This window comes from Heliangelus exortis, chromosome 15 (genome assembly GCF_036169615.1).
Source record: "Heliangelus exortis chromosome 15, bHelExo1.hap1, whole genome shotgun sequence".
Lineage (NCBI taxonomy): Eukaryota > Metazoa > Chordata > Aves > Apodiformes > Trochilidae > Heliangelus > Heliangelus exortis.
Window position 1 is genome coordinate 13,188,424 of NC_092436.1, and position 18,924 is coordinate 13,207,347.

An 18,924-nucleotide genomic window follows, 5' to 3' on the forward strand; every position below is an offset into this window, starting at 1 on the left:
CTGGAACACTATGTGTTTATTGCCTGAATTTATTTCCTCTCAGCTTACTTATTACAGAATACTCACTAACAACATGAGAGGACTGTGAGTTAAGGAAAACAAAAGTGTGCTATCTTTACCATAAAATACATGTGTTCCTCCTTCTAGAAATAAATTGGATTTCTGCCTCTTGCCTATCTCTGTGACTAAGAGGAAGAGGACCTAACATGGATGCTAAGGATGTAATGTATCAGAACAGGATAGTTTTTAAGAAAACAGTGCAAGAAAGTGGAACATGTCAATATGAAGAGGAGTACTCAGGCAACTACTACTAAATATGTACAATTACTACATAAATCTTATTTCACATCATTAATGTTCACAGTGATAAGGGGTAAAAAAGGTTGCAGAACTTTTGTTAGACACAACAGGTAAAGCAACCTCTTGTCTGAAAGCCTGTATAATTCAAAAGACAAGACAATCTTAAAATACCAGATTTTGTTGTTTGCCTGTGGAGACCAACACTGCCACAGTCCATGATGGGGCCTAGAAGATGCTATCACAATACAAACCACAGTGTTTTCATTGCAACAACAGAAAAATAAATAGTATAGAAAACAACAAATATTGATGTTTCCAAGGCCATTGGGACCAAAATTCAGACCACCCCTTCCTCCAGGCCTAACGTAAGCTCTGTCTATTCCTACTTTTTCTTTTTTTTTTTTTTTTTTTTTAGTTTCAAAACTTGTGAAAGATTTATGAAAAGCTAAATTTAATAAGAAATTCTGCAGAATCATTAGTAATCGTCAACAACTCATAGAGAACACTCATAGGTTCTATCTACAATGAAATTATTCTGAGACTAAATTCTAAGGTGATTAGATCATTTTTTTAACCCAGCAATTAATTTCCAGTATCTAGGCAGTACATCAATGATTCTAATCAAATTTGGGGTAAATTCTGCACAGAGGTCCTTTTAATTTCCCTGGTATTCACAAACTCCAGGCATACAAACACACGAATACCCTGGTACCCAGCTATACACAGATTTTCCTTTGCATAAATTACTTCTAGAACTCCAAACTAAACATTTTAAGGAAATCAAAATATAAAGACACCTTGAAAAGTTGTAAACCAAGGACTTCTGAGTCCTTCCGATGCAAACCTTTCTATCAGCCATCTAACTTTGCAACTCAAGCAGCTACGATGGGTTCCCACCACCTGTCTGCAGTCTGCAATGTCCCCTGTCTCCTTCACCTTCCTCTCCTCACCCCCTTTGACAGGGCCTGTGGGCAGTCACTGGATTCTCCTCTCTGACTTGAGCTGGCACTGGGCTAGGTGGCAGAACACCCAGAGGTGAAGCTGCCCTGCAGTACAGATGTACAGAACAGGGGGTTCTCACATGCAAGATACACGAGTTTCCAAAGGAACATTTAAATTCTCATTACAGCTGCTAACTACAGAACTGCAGCTAATAAAAGTAGTCTAGTATATATTGGGACCAATAGAATATAAAGAAATTACATAAAAACAATAATAGCATCTTGTTTAATTTGGATTTTAGAGGATAATCAGAGTTTTCATATTTTCTGTTCATTCCTTCAGTGAGCTACCAGTATGCCTACAGCTATCTAGCAAATAAAACATAGAACAAGGTACCTAACAAAGTTGAAAATAAAATTATGCTTTTTATTTGCTACTGTTATTTTTTAATCCTTCAATTCCAAAGCTTCCATAGCTTGGTTAAAGCCAAAGAAGGGGCATAAAAAAAGACACATAGAATTATGGAAGGCACATCCAAGTTATTTTCTATGAAGTTGTATTTCAACTAAAATAAACTCACATCCAAAACATGAAGCTAAACAAATGTCAATGCAATTTGGTATTGGTTGAGTGAGAGGTGAGGCAGAAAGCTATGAATGTTAAGTAAGGTTCATTAAATTGCTTGGGATATGTAAGCCATATTAGAGTTTCTAAAATCTATTTATCGTATGTTTATGCAATTTCTGTCTTTCACATGTAAAATACAGAGGACATCTAGCTTTCCAAACAAAAGAAGAAAATGTAAGCAAAACCATGTGTAACTGTTAAGAAGTAAACCTCAAACAAAGGGAAACTGCTAGTATTAAAAAAGAATGTATTAGGAGAAGTCACTATCATCTTCCTGAAGGAAAAAATCTGTGCCTGCTAGTGTTAGGTCAGGTGCCAAGCCAAGTTTTATGAAACATATGGCTTTAAGTCAAGACAAGAGCTGCAGCCTAAAAGCTACATCTGAGCTATAGAGTTTCTTCTACAGGCTAAGTATATTATTTGCTGTGATTTTTAGCAAGAACTAAAATTTGACCCTAGCAGCACATTTGAGTTATACAGTGTATTCTTTTCAAACAAGACTCATTTTCAACTCATAATCATACACCAAATAAAAAGATACATAAAAGATGCAGTAAAATTTGTATTTAAGAGAGCTGGCTCTTTCAAATTGATCTTACTGTAATAAAATCCATTTAGAATATAATGCTGGGTGAAACTGCCTTCATAAAATGAGCACCACAACCACAAGCTTTTATTGTATTAATGTTTCTGATATGGTATACAAGGGCTGGCATCATCTTTTGTAATATATAACAACATTTCTGGAAAAAATCCTTCTCAAGTTGGATTTATTTCTAAAAAAAGTCTACATAAGTAGTTTAGAGACAGTGTAATGATATAGTGACCTATCAGACATGATGTGTAAGTTCAGTCAATTGAAGGGCGAGAACAACAAGGAAAATATGAACCTTATATTTAAAGGAATACATAAACTAATTAAATGCAATAACTAAAATAAAATCTCTACATTAATCACAGTTTTATGGCAGAGAGTTTCAGTCATTAATTTATAAAAATTGGAATTCACACAGTAATGGCTACACAACCTCCTTGCACACAATACAATTTGCTTTTTTATTATTTTAAATACATAGCAGCCATAGCTGTTCAAAAATATGCGCTTGAACTTTTTTTGAACACAGTTTTTGGTGTACTTTTAGATATATTTATTAACTAAAAGACTTCCAAGAATCTCATATATGCTGATGCATGAAGTTGTGTCACATTTCTATACTCTTTACCTCTACTGTCCTCTTTGTGCCATAGGGAAAGACAAAGAGGAAAAATTATTTCCACTTACATTACATGATGAACATAAGCATCTGATGTTTGTGTTAAGTGGTATCTGTATCTGGCAAAAGAATATTTGATATTGTGCTGTCAAATCCCAGCCACTAGATTTCAAAACCTTTAAATTTATAAAGTTCAACGTAGGTGACCTAATTTTTCTTCAGAAAACAATGCCAAATTTTACCTGCCTAATTTTACAATGCCTAGTTGCTAACAGGTAAGATGATGTTTAAACTCAGCATTATACTCATCTTACTGAAGTACCTCTAATATTTTATTCTGACTTCAGAGTAAAGTGTGAAGTCATGTGCCTTAAAATATATGGGCCTGAGTCAACCATCTGACCTGTGACCAACCTAACCCTGCCTTGAGGAAGAGGCTGGACTAGATGACCTCCTGACATCCCTTCCAACCTGAATTATCTACAAATCCTTCAGTTTTAGAGCTTGATAATTCATAATTCTCAAGGCAGGGAATCCTAGTTTTCTCAGGCATTATTGGAAAATAATTAGTTGCTACTAATCAGATATTGGTGTCTGCACAGACTTTATAATTTAGCAATTAACTTTCAGGTATGCAAATGCAGATTCTGTCTAAGTGTACAAGTTTTGTCTACAAGAAGAATAAATAGGAGCCTTAACATAAGTAGACATTTTCCTCCATTACTGAATAACAGATTAGTATGACCAAATACCCCTTAGTTTGGTACAGAACTTTGGAACCCTTCAGGATGCAAAGTGTGATATAGACAGATGCATTATATTTTGCAGCAGTTCTCCATAAAGTATGGAATCTGTGAATTCCAATAAATGGCTGCACACTGTATGATTTTTGAAGTCCTTCATTTTAGCACCAACTATCCTTTTAACTTAGTTGCCTGGCACCTATATTTGACAGAATTTTTAAGCTACGCTGAGACAGGCAGGATGCTACTAGTTATAATGGGACTGTTTGCTAGGAACACAGTATTTAAAAGGAGGAGATGGGCAAGAAATCTGGAGATCACTTCAGCTGCAATATGACTGTAGGATCACTACATTGGATTAATCCAGTCACTAATTCATGTCAGGTGAAAAGGTGCAAGCTATGTGTTGTCACGATACTTGCTTCAGCTTAAAAATCAAAAACAAACAAACAAACAATAAAACACAACAGAACTTCAAGAATAGGAAACAGCAAACTTAAGATTATTAAATACAAAGTTTTGGTAAAAATCCTCCTTAACCAGGTATCACTCACTGGAAAAACTAACCTGCAGTTTAATGACATCCCCTTTCTCTTCAAGGTAAACTGAAGTGTTCACATTTAAGTGTATTTTCCAGCATGCATGACTGTTCTGCATTCTGAATGAAACAACTTCCTAATTTTAATTATTTCCTAAGATGGAATGAAGTTACCTGTTTCAAAGTATTGATCAGTAGTAGAAGCCCTGTGAAACATTATCCTCAATGGACCTGTAATTTTTATTCATGGGGCAAAAAAAATAATAGAAGCAGCACTGAAAAGAACTGACATCTTTTTCACTCCACTGCCATTTTTTCACAATTACCATCTCTCCTCACATTTTAAAACATCTATTTCTCAAGACATAAACTACAGAAAATAATAATAATTAAGATTTAGGGTCATATTCTGCCAATAACTTTTAAGAAATCTTCTATTTAATATCAATCAAGATATTGATTGGAATAAGGCAGCCTTGCTCGAAGAAGGCAGCCTTTACTTACTGAATTTTCTGTTTGGAGGATCAAAAGATTAAAATGAATGTAGAAATCAAAGATTCAAACATTCACAGGACACAATGGAGATATATATGGATTGAGTTATAGATAAAAAGTCAATTAATAATGATCCAGGGGAGGCAGTAACAAAAAGCAATTTCATCTCCAGTTTACAAAGAAGCCAACAAAAATATGCACTGTATATAAAAAATCCATGTCACTATACCCCCACCCCCCTGTCCTGCCCTCTCGATTCCACTATCTATTTACAGTGCTACATGGTGAGCAATGTCAGCCTTCATTGCATGTTCCTGAAAGACTCCTATGCAGTGATTTTCTGACTTAAGTCTAAAACATCTATGGTTTTTTTGAAACAAGAGAAGGCATATTGCCATCATTTTTCCTGTACTGTTATCAAATTATTCTTTAAAAAAAAGAGTATAATCAATCAGAATCTGTTAACATTTCAACAAATTCATCAAGTTCCCCCACTTTTCAGCAATAAATAATTATCTGTTGTCTTCCTGCTTCCAGTAAGACTTTTCTTGTTCAAATGCAAGGGATTCTGCAATTTAAAAAGAAAATTGGGAAGAGGGAGAAAGACACACAATTTCCTTTTCTGTAACAGCTTAATTCTGGGCACACTGTCTTGCATTGTAGAATTGTTCGCAATAATGCTAATTCCTCTATCAATTTCAGAGAGAAGTGATCTGTAACCCAACATCTACACATTTTGCTGTGCTTTATTAAATGGAAAGCAAAGAAGCCAGATCTGTTTATATTTGACACGTGCTGAAAAGTTGATGGCACCACGGTACATTAGGAACAGAGTTCTACTCTCTGGAATTCCCTGTGGTTAAAACAAAAAGTCAGTTCTCTCATCTGGATTAATATGTCTGTGGTTTTAGGAGAATCAGCCTCCTCTGGGACGCTCAAGGTTTTGTGCTTGTCCATGGTCAATTTACAAAAATAACTTCAGTGCTATTCTTAAGGAGCTCACTTCACAAGAGGCTCAGCAATCACTTTTGATGCCTAACAACTGCGAAATCACAGCAATGAAAGCAGAACTACATTTAAGATCAATAAACCACCATGTTCTCCAGGTTATAGGCAAATATGTTATTCCTAAACTAATGTATTTTTTTTTCATTTTGTAATATTTAATTTGTTCTTTTGGATACTTGCTCTCTTAGTATTGTTTCTAGCCTAAAATAAACAACCTTATAATGTTTTGCCCTACAAACTGATCTAGTTTTAATTAAAAATAATGTTTTTTTTATTATGTCTTACTCATTTGTCATACTCATGAATAACTTGATTCTTTCAACATCTACCTGAAAAAAACCCTGATCTGTAATTTTATGTTAACTGGAATAAACAAAGAATAGATCCATCTTTAGTCCATATGGGTTTCTGTAAAATTATATGAAAATATTAAAAGTGTATATGCTTTTTAACTATAAGAAAGATCAACAATCACCTTGTGTAGTTCAGCCTACCTTAATCTCTCCAGAAAATTTAAGAAAGGAATACATAAGCTTCCCTTGCAGTTATTTTGTACAGTATCTCATTTTACAGCATTTTAAAAAGCAGGCCACAGTCTCCTGATGCTGAGTTGATCAACCTGCTCCATGCTGGACTGTTAAAAACTGTGAATAGAAACTAGAACTACAATGGGATGAGGAAAAAGCACTAAACCCTAACACTGACTGGCAGTTTGTCAAAATTATAGTTCTCTATTTGCAGAATGCAGAAAACCCACAGCATTTTAACAGGCACCGTACAAGAAAGAAAATGAGTTGGGTAGGACTGAGGTACCGTTAGGTAAGCTGTGTTTGAGAGAATGCACAAACTGTTTTACTTTTGAACATCTGGGACTCACTGCTTGGCTCCCATTAACCAATGAGATGGCAGAAGAAGAGGCAGCAGTTCCCACATGTTAGATACTGGGCATGGGGCACAGAACTGGCACATTACAGTAAGGCAAGAGTAGAAGTATCTTTTAAGTTTAATAGAATGAGGGAGAAAAGTATTACATGGATAAGCAGGCAAATGTCTCCTCTGCCTAAATTTTCATTACAGATAATGCTATGATCCGTATCACACTGAGGTCTTTGTGAAGATGACAGTTACTACTTGACCATGGAAACTGTTTAAGAGAGGTACTTACTTGCCATCAACTGTGCAGCACCCTGTGCTAAGGGTCAAGCTCTCAGATTTTAAAATCTTCAAGGAGACAGCTGGACTGCTCAAATCCAGATACTGAATGAAGACAGAATGAGAATAAATACACTGATTTTTCACAGCTCAATTCCACTTTGACTTTTAGTACTTTTATGACTTTTATGACTTTGAACTGCTGCTAGATTGAAGAAGAACTAGTGTTGCTTTGCCTCTATCCCAGCATGGATGTGTTTGAATACAAATGACAGAATGAGACGGGCAGGTTTTTGTCAATCAATACTATGTATCACTCAAAACACTACAGAAGGATGTCCTGGAAATTGCAGATATCTAAACACTTAGTTCTAATTTTCATGGCAGATGCAAATCAGATAATAATGACTACATCATTACACCAACTATCTGCACTTTCAACATACAGAGAGGAACATGGACAATAACCTAAGACCTGAATACCTTAGAGAACAATCAAGGTTTGTATTAAGTTCTTATGTTTCTGTAACATAAATGTTGTTTGTACTTTCTTTGGGCAAAGAAGATATAAATTACATGATAATTTCTGTTGGATAATTTCTTCTTCTTTTTATATGCATAAAAAGGCTGTATCTAAACTGAAATAGACTGATGCTTTCTCTCTACAGGAATCATCTCCAAAGTGAGGTTATCCTAATAAGCATTTCATAAAAAGGTCCGAATAGGAATGAAAAGAAAGAACAAGAGAAAAGAGCTGAATAATACAAGTTTTGTAAAAGACTTCGTTCAATACAAATGGGTCAAGATACCTTCATAGCTGGTATCCTGAACAAATCCCCATATTAAATCATTAAGATCTTTTAAAAATTGTCTTAGTAAGGGCTTCTAAGTGCAAGAAGATTGTATCAATATTCAACACCAGTGTGTATTTCATCCTCAGTAAGCAGAAACTGCACAAGAGATAACTGACAGTTTAAAGAAAAAATTCAATAGCTTCATTTTTTTCCCCAAAGCCCCATGTAGATCACCCAGCAAAATCCTGAACTGACACTTCAGAGATAACATGGGGACCACTTTTTTTCTTTTTGACATCAGTATTTTAAATATAACATTAAACTAAGAAAGTATTAAGTAGAGAATTTCAAAAGAATCAGCTACTTTAGGAAGAGACAAGCCTCTCACTTCCACTGCATCCTACTGTTAATTTGATACTATATAAGGACTGAGGACAAAATTGACAAGAAGCTGAGAAGCTAAAGCCTTGTGTCGAAATTGTTATTCTGTAGTTTGTAGCAGCCAGGCAAAACGCTTTTGTCATTATTTGCATTCTCAAGCATGAAAATTTTCCTTAACATTTCCAAATGGTCAAGGGAAAGATACCCTATAACAAGCAGGCCTCAAAAGGATGGCCAGATATTGTTCTCTTTTGTAATTAGTTTCTTAATGTGCAGAAATATTATATATATGTATATAGGTATCTGTTTCTCAAGATCTGGTACTACTCTTCTATCTCTATGCAATCTATGTCACTGACCTCTAACAAGCATTCCCATGTCTTTGTTGTTTTGTATCCAACAACACCATGTAATTCACTCACTTGCTGAAGTGGTGCTTGACACCACCAGGAACAAAATAACACAGAAAACATTATCTGTGGAAGAAGAGAAGATTGCCTGATACTGTGAATACTCCTAGGAACAACAAAATCAGTTTTGCCCTTTCAAAAGTTAGATCAGCTGCCTGATTGATTGTCCTCCCCCTCTTTTTGTGGTCTTTTAAGAGTTCAAGAATTGACCAGAAAATCAATATAACTCATACAGCAGCCCCTCCAAAAGGAGAAAAAAGAAATGTGATTTTAGTTCAGAAAACTATTCAGCAGTATCTGCTGGGTGCATCTTTGAAGTAACACACAAAATGCAAGAAGCTTTGCTGAAAATACACTCATTAAATCTTGGGGCTAGAAAGGTAAGAAGTAAGGTCATGTTCTGCAAATATCCTATACATAAAGAAAAGCCACTGAAGTGTTCTGAAAATGCACTGTGACATATTTGAGTCATTTACAAGAAGCCCTCAGCAAAGAATGCAAGCAGCAAAGTTCTTCCTCATGAATAAGCTTGCCTTTTAGCCAAGAAAGGTCCCCAGCTGTCCCAAGTAAATCCTGAAGTTTAAAAGCCATTGTTTCTAAATTCCCTAAAAGTCAAACTACTTTCACTGTATATATCTTTACATGGAAGATTTCATTCTAAAGATATATACAATCAACTACCTTGCTCAGCTGTGACAAAGTAAGAGGATAAAATATGGCAGTCCTGGATTCTGCAATGCCACAGAAATTGTTTTCCTGATGCAAAAAACTAACAAAAAAAGCAAGGTATATTTGAGTAACTGGGAATGGAATTTATATATAGAGTTACAATCCAGAAGCAAAAACTAGAGGGACATTCAAAACAAAAGGTATTTACACAGTGTTTAAGCTGAGGCCTTCACAGATGAGAGATTTTTTTATCCAGAAGTTTTGGAGGTGAAATAAAAGATGACACATTTACAAAACCAACAACGCACCCCAACAGCAAATATAGTTGGAAAAGATAAAATGCATTCTTTTCCAAGAAGAAATTTCTATTTGCTTGTTTACTGAGAACTTGCAAATGAAGCACAGCAAGGCTGGACTACATGAACACTGATCTAATTGACTACCAAATATCCCTGGGTTTGGTTATCAAATGTAACATGATGTAGCATATATTACTAAACATCACTTTATAAGGAAAATTCCTCCATTACAAGCCTGTCTATGCTCATGTAACAGAAATGAAAATGTAAATTACATGCAGAAAAAATCAGAAAGAACTGAGAACATCTCAGATTAATTAATGAAATGTGGGTTACAATTCAGTTTTGCTGAAAAGGCACACTGGGGACAACCCAAGTTACCACTCTCCAAATGGAAGCTTGACACCACCTACCTAAAAGACTGCATCACAGATGTGCTTATCAAAAACCTGCTACCTGGTGTAAAGACAGCAGGCTGGTGGTACCATACAGGTGGGGAACCTGAATCTGCAGGTACAGAAACAGTCAGTGTCACTGTCATTTTTGGTCAGCTCATCATATGTCTTACCAACGTATTTCTTTATCATCAGTAATGAAAAGCGGCCACGGCCCAAATATTTTTATGCATTTTTCAAATAAAACAAAAAACTGTGTACCCCTCTATACAGAGCATGCAATCTATATTTCTGTCATCATCATCATACGCTTTTTTCTTTATGCGTTGATAGGTTAAAAACTGCTACAGATGAACTTTAAGTTTCAAGTGCATTGGAGAAATCTACTATGTGACGCTTCTTTGAAACTGCTCTTTGTCAGATACAATGGCTTTCCTCTGTCTCCTCCCACACACTTTCCATCTCTTCTAAAAAGTGCCTCATTTTTGAATCATCAGTGTTGTAATAACAACAAGAAAAATTAGTAGTAGAAGAAAAAAATGTTGACAGAAAGAACCTGATCATGGGACAAAAATATCCTGCTCTATTCAAAGATAACACAATGGTCCATTAATTGACTTAATTGTAATCTTTATATATGGTATTTTTTTGAGTCAACAAAAAACATAAGCATGTCCAAAAGATGGAAAGGGCACAGTCATCCCAGAACACTCAGGAAAAAAAATCAGTAAACATTTTCTTTTTCAGTAAAACCAGAGGTGTAGTACTATCCGTCTAGTGTTCAGTTGGGGGAGTCTTGGTATTTCAAAGGGAGAGGATTTGAAGTATTTACCTAGTGGGTGTAACATTTGCTCTTATTTTGGATGTTTCAGAGTGGTTTAATATATATATTGATAACCCATTGTTCTGCAAATACAAAACACAGATTAGTCTTCTTGGTTAGAAAAATGATCATTCCTACTTCTAAGAGAGGTATTTGATTCTTAAAAGGGTCTGGCAGTAAAAATCTTAACATAGGCCATTATAAAATAAGCTACTTAGGAGGAATGCTTCCTTTTAAGCTAATTTAGAGTAAGGCTGCAGGAGAGCTCACATGGTTCAATGGTTTATAGTCAGTTTTCTGCCCCGTGGCAGGATGAATTACTTTTCTGCTCCTCCTGACCTATGTTTGACTAAATCCTTGTGAAAAGCCTCACTGATAAAGATTCCACAACTTCCCTGGACAATCAACTTCAGTTTTTCATTTACTCTTACAAAGCTTTTCTTATAACCTAACCCAAATCTCATATATCATTACTTAAACTTAAACTCAACCCACACACAAAGACCTCTTTTTTCCTGCATATTTTTATGCATCTAGAAATTTTAAGTTATTTTCCACCATTTAAGTGACAAGACCATGGTTCTTTCAAATCTTTATTCTTTATTCATGGCCCTGAAAATATAGATAGGGTGTAGGGCTAACACAGATTTAGAAATCTCTTATTTGACTAAGGAACATGTCCTACCATTGCATCTTTTCAGTACAGAGGCCAAAGAGTCAGTGGAGGAAAGGAGATCCCCACTTCTGGAGCTAGATTTGGAAGAGCAGCATCCCAGCCAGGAAGTGCAGAGATGCACACGCATCCCTCTGTGTCCTGCTTTGCAGGTAAAGGACTGGAGCTTTGGCTTCTATGGCTGTCAAACCAGGTACAGCTTATTTGCATGGAAAATTAAAAAAAAAAAATAAAGGAGGAGAGAGGATGGGAATTGTTTTGATCCTAATCTGCAACAGAGTATCCATATTATCAATGTCCTTCACTACAATCTTTTGTCACTTCCTGTCTGAAAGCAGGAGTGCTCACCCAGCACCTAACGTAGGACATGAGCAGAAAAGAGGGAGGCTTTGGGAGTACTACAGACTGCCACAAAGAAAACTTCGTGGAGCATCTTCTGGGGAGAGCTTACCATACAAGATACAGTATATTTGCAGACTTTTATATTTTACTCATAAACATTTAAGATTAAATTCTGGTTTCACTCATCTCTCACTGAGATTTCTACCAAAGACTTAGTAACAGTCATATTTCATCCTGCAGGAATATGAATTACAAACAGAATTATATTTTAACATGGTATTTCTCACTGTTTAAGATCTCCATATATATCACATTGTCCTTACTATACAATCCTGACAGTGTATATGAGAACACCATCCAAAAGAGCCTAGCACCAACAGCTTTGAACATCCAAATACTTTTTTTCAAAGACCTCTGTTTCATAACAGCACATTTCACAACATTCTGATGACCCAAGGGAAAGCTAAATTGTCCATCTTAACATTCTGCCACAAAATTGGTTCAAGATTTATCAAGTGCTATATCTTACTCTTTCGTTTTGTTATTAGTTTTCCAAGATTTTTTTCCCCTCATCTAGATTACCCTCTATTATTTAGTTAGAACTTCCTCCATAATTGCAATCAGTGAATAGTAATAATTTAATAAACATATCCTGACAGCCCTATTTTTGCACTGGGAAAAGATTAATTTTCTTTATTGTCAATTCAGTAAGCAATTTTTCCTCTTACCTGAAGTAGCAAAGGGCCTGTGTAGAGTTCTTTCATCTACTTAAAGCATTTGAGCAAGACCAGCCACCATCCCTTTAATTTTTATAGTATTTGGAAATATATTTATCAAAAGCTGTGTAACCTGGAATTTGCATTCACTGGCTTTTAGATGTAATTCCATGGCTGCAAATAGATAAAAGCTGCTTTGCACAAACAGCTTGGTAACACTGAGCTAATAGTGGCATTCTGGGATACTTTTAGTGTAAAATGCAGGTAATGCAATGAGAAACTGCATTCCTGTTAAATTTTTTGAGCTTGGATACTCAGTATCTGAATGCCAAAGGCATATCTGAATAGGCATTCCATGAACCACTAACAAATAGAGTAAAATAGCCTGAATGAACCTGGATACCTGCAGGTTGCTGTAATGATTTCTTTTCCACTGCCATGTAAATATAGTATATGAAACTGGTAAAAGAATACAAACAAAAGAAAATGTATTTTGGTTTGTACATAGAACTGTGTTTGGCTTTTTTCTCCTCAAAATTTAGATTCATTTGTTCTAAGAAGACTGGACCTAAAGTTACAGGGATAAAATCCAATTCCTCTGCTGACCTCAAGAGATTTCAGACTAGGAATGGTAATAAATGGAAAGTCAGAGTTAATAAACTCTTCTTTAGGATTCACATTGTTCTCCATGAAGTCCATACAGGGAAATTCTTAACTGTCCTGTAAGGTAAGCTTGGCCATTCATTGCTCCTTAAGACCTAATATGGGTACTCAAAATTTCAAACTATGTACAGGGAATGGAGAGATTCTCCAGACACACTGTTAATAATGTAGGGTCTGGCCTGGCTCTGTCTTCAGACAAACAGACTTTTTGCCAGGTACTCTACAAAAAGGACTGAAAATAAAACCTTTTTTTTTTTTTTTTTTTTAGGTGGACACTCCTCAGTGAGTAGTTCTGACATCAGATGGTCTGTTGACAGTTGAGTTGAAAGCAAAACCATAAAGGGAAAACTGTAAACTGACTTTCCATAAAACTTAAGTACACTTTAGTTCTTCCTTCTAAAGAACCTCTTGAGCAACTGATCCTTGTTCCAAACTATCAGCCGGCTCTAAGGACACATTTTTCCAGTGGTAACTTCTAGCATTTGTTGTACAAATACTGACAAAAATTTTATCACCCTTTTCCTCCAAACTCTTTCTCTGTTTCAGCCTATACAACACAAAGAAGAGGGATCAAGGTGAGCCTCTCAACTGAATTCCATGCCTTACATCATATCTTGTGCTTTTGTAAATGGCCTCACAGCCAGACCTGAAGATCTGAACATAAAATAATTCTTATTATTGCAAGAATATGTATGACTTCATGCAACAGGCAACATAGGACTGTACAAATTGGATACAAAATAACAAGGGCAAACCACGTAATTTTTTTTCTGACCTTTGTCACAGGCAGACACACAGTAAGTTTCAAGAAAATCTTTCTGATATATATATATACCAAACAAAAAAATCATATGCATATTTTAATCACTTCAGCAGCATCACCCATCATGTGAAAAGAATTATGTACATCAAAATCTTGATTTCACCACTCTGCAAGGTTGACTAAAAATCTCACTTCTGAATTCCCCAGCTCAGCTTGTAATTTTCAGAATTCCTTTGACACACCAGTACAAGGCATCTTTTTGTGTGCACAGTAATGAAGACTTTACATACACTAAATACCTCTAAACATAAGGATATTACTAAAATATTAGACAGTAAACAAAATTTTGAGCAAAGCATCAACATTAAAAATAAGCAATTATTACACAATTTAATAAAATAAGAATTTATGTACTAGGCATTTTGTAAAGGTCTGGGAAGTACTTAATTTGAAAACAAAATGCCTGCATTGATCTGAGTTACACTGATAGGATGGTAGTCAGAAAGCAGTTGTGAAAAGATACTCTGCATCTATTCTGGTGACAAAGTGTTCAGTCATAAAAGCTCTGATTTAAATATTAGCATAGTGTGGTAGAAGCATGCAGTACCACAACATCAAAGGATATGACCAAATTACACGTATCTATTTTTTATTTAATTTTCTTTTTTCTTCTCTCCAATAAGAGTATACTTTTAGTTTTCAACGTGTGTGTGTATCAGAAATGGTTTGTATATCCAGGGACAAATCAGAGGGGAATGAAAACCAGCTTGAGGGATGCAAGAATCTCAACATACGTTTAAGTAAAGAAATAACAATTCACTTGTAATAGGACTGTCCCATTAAGGCTCCTGATGGCCATGAATATCTCAATTGACCTACTCCTTTTCTTTGTCAAATTTACCATTTATTTACCATACCAAATTTACCATAATTAAAACATGACTTTGGATTTGTACTCACTGGGTTTCTTTTAAAGAATACCTCACAGTGCTCCCAAAATTTTTTGGAGAAAAATACTCTTGCCTGAATCTCACATTGTCTCAGCAGTTGGAAACTCTTCTTCCAGACAGTTTTGCTCTGGCTTCTTTAAAGAGATGTGACCACTCAGACTTTGCAATTTTTTACTATGACAAAGAGAAAACAATTTTTTCCTTTGTTTTCAGTAACTTTACAGAATAAACCACCTGACTGTTTGTAGAGACAAAAGAGAGAACTTCATTCCATTAATTCCTCTTCAGCATAAATTTTCAAGCAGGGTAATTGAGAGGACAGATGATCATTCCTTTGTGTTAGTGTAACCTTTTGGAACTTCCCATGCTGATACATGACAGCTGAGCTGCAAGCCTGTTAGTCACAGCACTCTGCGTGATGCCAGTGCTGTGCTGAGCAGCACACCATTAGGAAAGGGTACAGCAGCATGCTGCACTACTGATGGGGCTCTCCCATGCTGGGGTTGTCTGTATGCAAACACCATGTCCACTGTCACAGCACAACACAGAAGAATGCTGGGGAGCTATTTCGGTAACTCGGGGAACACTTACTCCTCCACAAGTTGACCCCTGCTCTGTGTAGGGATGCTGGTGATGGGTTTCAGATGTGATGTATAATAGCAGGAGAGCACCAATGCAGCAGACCAGGAAATTAAAAAAGATGCCACTCACACAAAAGAATGTTTAGTTAAGTTTGAAAATCTTGGCTCAGATGATACCATGATGGACCATTTGTGACATCTTTACTTACTAACATTCATTTGCTGGGCAATTTGTGGTGTGTGGGTTTCTTTGTCTCTACAAATCAGTTTGTTCCTGCTTTTAAATGATTCCAAGAGCTCATCTGCATTTCACCCAACACATTTTGAGTGGGAGACAATATCTGAAAGCACTAGGGTCCTTAAAGGAACAGCCTATTACAATACACAACAGTAACTATGTTTCTACGATTTATGAAAAGAAAGCAATATGTGCCTGTTTCGGTGCCTGTCGTTTGCCTACCAATGGTGCAGTGCTCCCCATTCCAGCCCTCTCTGCATTCACATTTCCCATCTTTACAAGTTCCGTGCTCCGTACAACGGGGATGACACACACGCTGGTCACACGCCGCTCCTGTCCACCCTTCTTCACAGCGACAAGCTCCCCCAATGCACACCCCGTGAGTGCCACAGTCAACAGAGCACACTTCTAGGAGGAGAAAAGAAGACAGATTTTAGATAGCTTCTGCCAGCAGCAAAGGGGCAGGAGCAGCAGCCTGGTCCTGAGGGGAGAAGTGAGGAGAACAGGGCTACTCTTGTTGAAAATGATTTGCTGTCAAAAGCTGACTGGAGAATATTCTGATCCAAACTAGAATTTAACTTTTGCTTGAAAACAACCTAAATTGTATTTAAAAAGTTATTTAGAAATCCCCTGTGAATGCATGCTGGATGTCCTCTGTTGGGATGCAGCAGCAGTGCTGAAGGCAAGCCCATAGCTCTGTTTCACTCACACCTGGACCACTGGTGATTTTGATACAGACATTCATATGCTAAGAATGGGACTGAAACTCACCTAAAACTCATTCAGCAGACAATTCAGAGTCATTTAGACTCCAGGAGTGAAGGGTAAAACACACTTTAGAAGGAGAGATTAGGGAATGCTATTACAAACATGGTCAGTTATCTGGATTCTGAGTCCAAAAATTCTTCTATTGTTCCCTGCAAGCTGAAATTGTAGTGAAGCAGAAGGGTCTTATGCCTTATGCATTATCAAAGACATTGAGGGTGAAACTCTCATTCATGAATTTCTCTGGCTGCTGATGCATGAAGCAGAAAAAGCACATCTTGATAGTCATTTAACTGTTGGGGTACTCTAAGTCATTAATCTTAAAAAATGACTGAATAAGTGTGAAAACTGTAATTATTATTTTGAGACCTGCTTATGGCCAACAGCCCCATCTCAAGGTTCAGCTTACATTGAAAACGCAAAATTCCCAGTATTTTTTCCCCACAAATAGAACATTTGCTGTCTTGTCAAAACTTGGTGTCTTTTTTTTTTCCTTCTCTTTAGCTCCTTCTGTTAGAACAATCAAATTCTGGAACTGTAGCTTTGGAAAGGATGAAATATTTTGGCCTATGCTTTTATGCCTGCTTTTTAGTGGTTCTTGCTTTGACACTTTTAAAAAATATGCCACATAGAATTGAAAAGGGATACACACTACTTGAAAAGAGAATTTTCTGTTTTTTCATAAACCAGAAATAAATCCATTTTGATGTTCAGTAAAGTAAACCCCCAAAGTGTACTTAATTCTAGTGCTTCCCATTCCTCAAATGTTTTAAACTTATTTATAAACTATGGAAGTTATCCTTTACAACTGTGAAGAAGGTGTGAAGTGCTTAAGTAACTTTTTCAGTCCAAACAAGGGCCAATGTTACAATAAAATACAAAATTCTACCCTGCATCGTCCTTGCCCCCCCCCCCCAGCTGTCTTTCTCAAATTAAGACTGTAAGAAAAAATGGTATCAGATAAATATACACTTCTTCCCAAATGACCTAAATAGGACTAAACACATTCCAAAGGCCATTTTCTAAATGATCTGCATTTCAAGTTTACCACAGCTCTTAACATTTTAACAAAACAGGACCATTTTCACAAAATCAGGAAGAAATATTCTTCTTACCAACGGAGCAGTCGGGACCCATCCAGTTGGGATCACAGCTACAAAGACCTGTGTCAGCCAGGTAGGATCCGTGCCCACTACACTGGTCTGGACACTGGGCCCTGGGAAGCTCACAATTTATTCCACCCCAACCCGGGCTGCAGAGACATTCTCCATTCACACAGACTCCATGGTTGGAGCATGTTGGATCTAAGCAATCAACTAAAGGAGAAAAAAAACCAATGTTGAGAAGGGGCAGTTCACACAATATGATGTATGGAAAACATGTAGCTGCCTGCTCAGAAAAGCTTGTATCACTGTGATAAATAAAGCAAGTAGATACAGTTCTTCAACTCATAACACCTGGTCTGAGAATGGTAAAGTGCAAAGTAGTTTGTGCTTTACATCAGCTCCAAAGAAAACAGGGTGTGACTGAACAATGAAAGCTGCCTTCAGCTGTCGTGGAAGTCACAGGGACTTAAAAATAACAAATATAGAGTAAGAGGTCCACACATAAGTCTTCACCTAGGGACATTTCTTCTGAAATACAGTGAGGTTACAATCAAACTTACAGTGGATTTCAGCTTCATTTAGATGCCTAAATTATTCAGATACTCCTAAACATTTCATTCATGTTCCATTACTAACTGAGCTGTGGAACAGAGTCCTAGTTAATTCAACCCATGTTCTTAGCTGCAGATAATTCCTCTTAAAGAAATAACTAAAACCAAAGATACATCTTTTCTCCATCCAGCAGAAAGTGGAAAATAGCTTTTATGGAAAATCAACCAATGAACATTTAGTTGCCATTTCAGTCCTGATAAATAAAGGAATGTTATGAACCATTCTATCAGTAATATTACTGTTTTCCAAAATTTAACTTATCATTAATTTGTGTAAGTATACTATGCTGTACTGCAAGTACCACCACAGAAGCTTTACCAGCTGCCTGTGGAACTGAGGGCCAAGGTCATGTTCCTGTCCTAAATAAAATTAATTCATCTCATGGCTGGTATATATTTGCTCACAACAGAAGCACTAAGAATGATTGGCATTCTCTCTTGCAGCTCTAGGCAGATCTGAGTGTATAATGAAAGTGATTTATCTCTCATCTTTTCCAAGTTGATCCTTCTAAATTAAGGCAGAGGCATTTTCACTCTACCTTATGTTTACAATACTTGGTCTTTCAAATCTCAGCTTCTTTATAAACATAGAGGCTTGTCAAAGTATTTTCTATAGTTACAGAACATTCAGAGTAGATACAACATAGAGGACTAAGGCATACACGTTTCGACATGCAATTACATGAGTTATCAGAGAAGTTTTGATTTTAATTCAGATTACTGTAG

At 36.3% G+C, this 18,924-nt stretch overlaps 1 protein-coding gene across 10 annotated transcripts in view; it reads right to left on the reverse strand.

Annotated features, from left to right (window-relative positions):
• Positions 1–18,924, reverse strand: part of TENM2 (teneurin transmembrane protein 2) — a 558,019-nt gene that overhangs the window by 55,954 nt on the left and 483,141 nt on the right. For 6 of the 10 annotated variants that reach the window (XM_071758385.1, XM_071758384.1, XM_071758381.1 and 3 more), the window contains 2 exons: positions 17,597–17,797; positions 15,912–16,124 (listed from right to left, as the gene is read on the reverse strand). In XM_071758385.1, coding sequence (XP_071614486.1) covers positions 15,912–16,124; positions 17,597–17,797 — 414 coding nt within the window. The remainder of the gene's footprint in view (positions 1–15,911; positions 16,125–17,596; positions 17,798–18,924) is intronic. The other 4 variants (XM_071758386.1, XM_071758383.1, XM_071758382.1 and 1 more) reach the window with 1 other exon arrangement.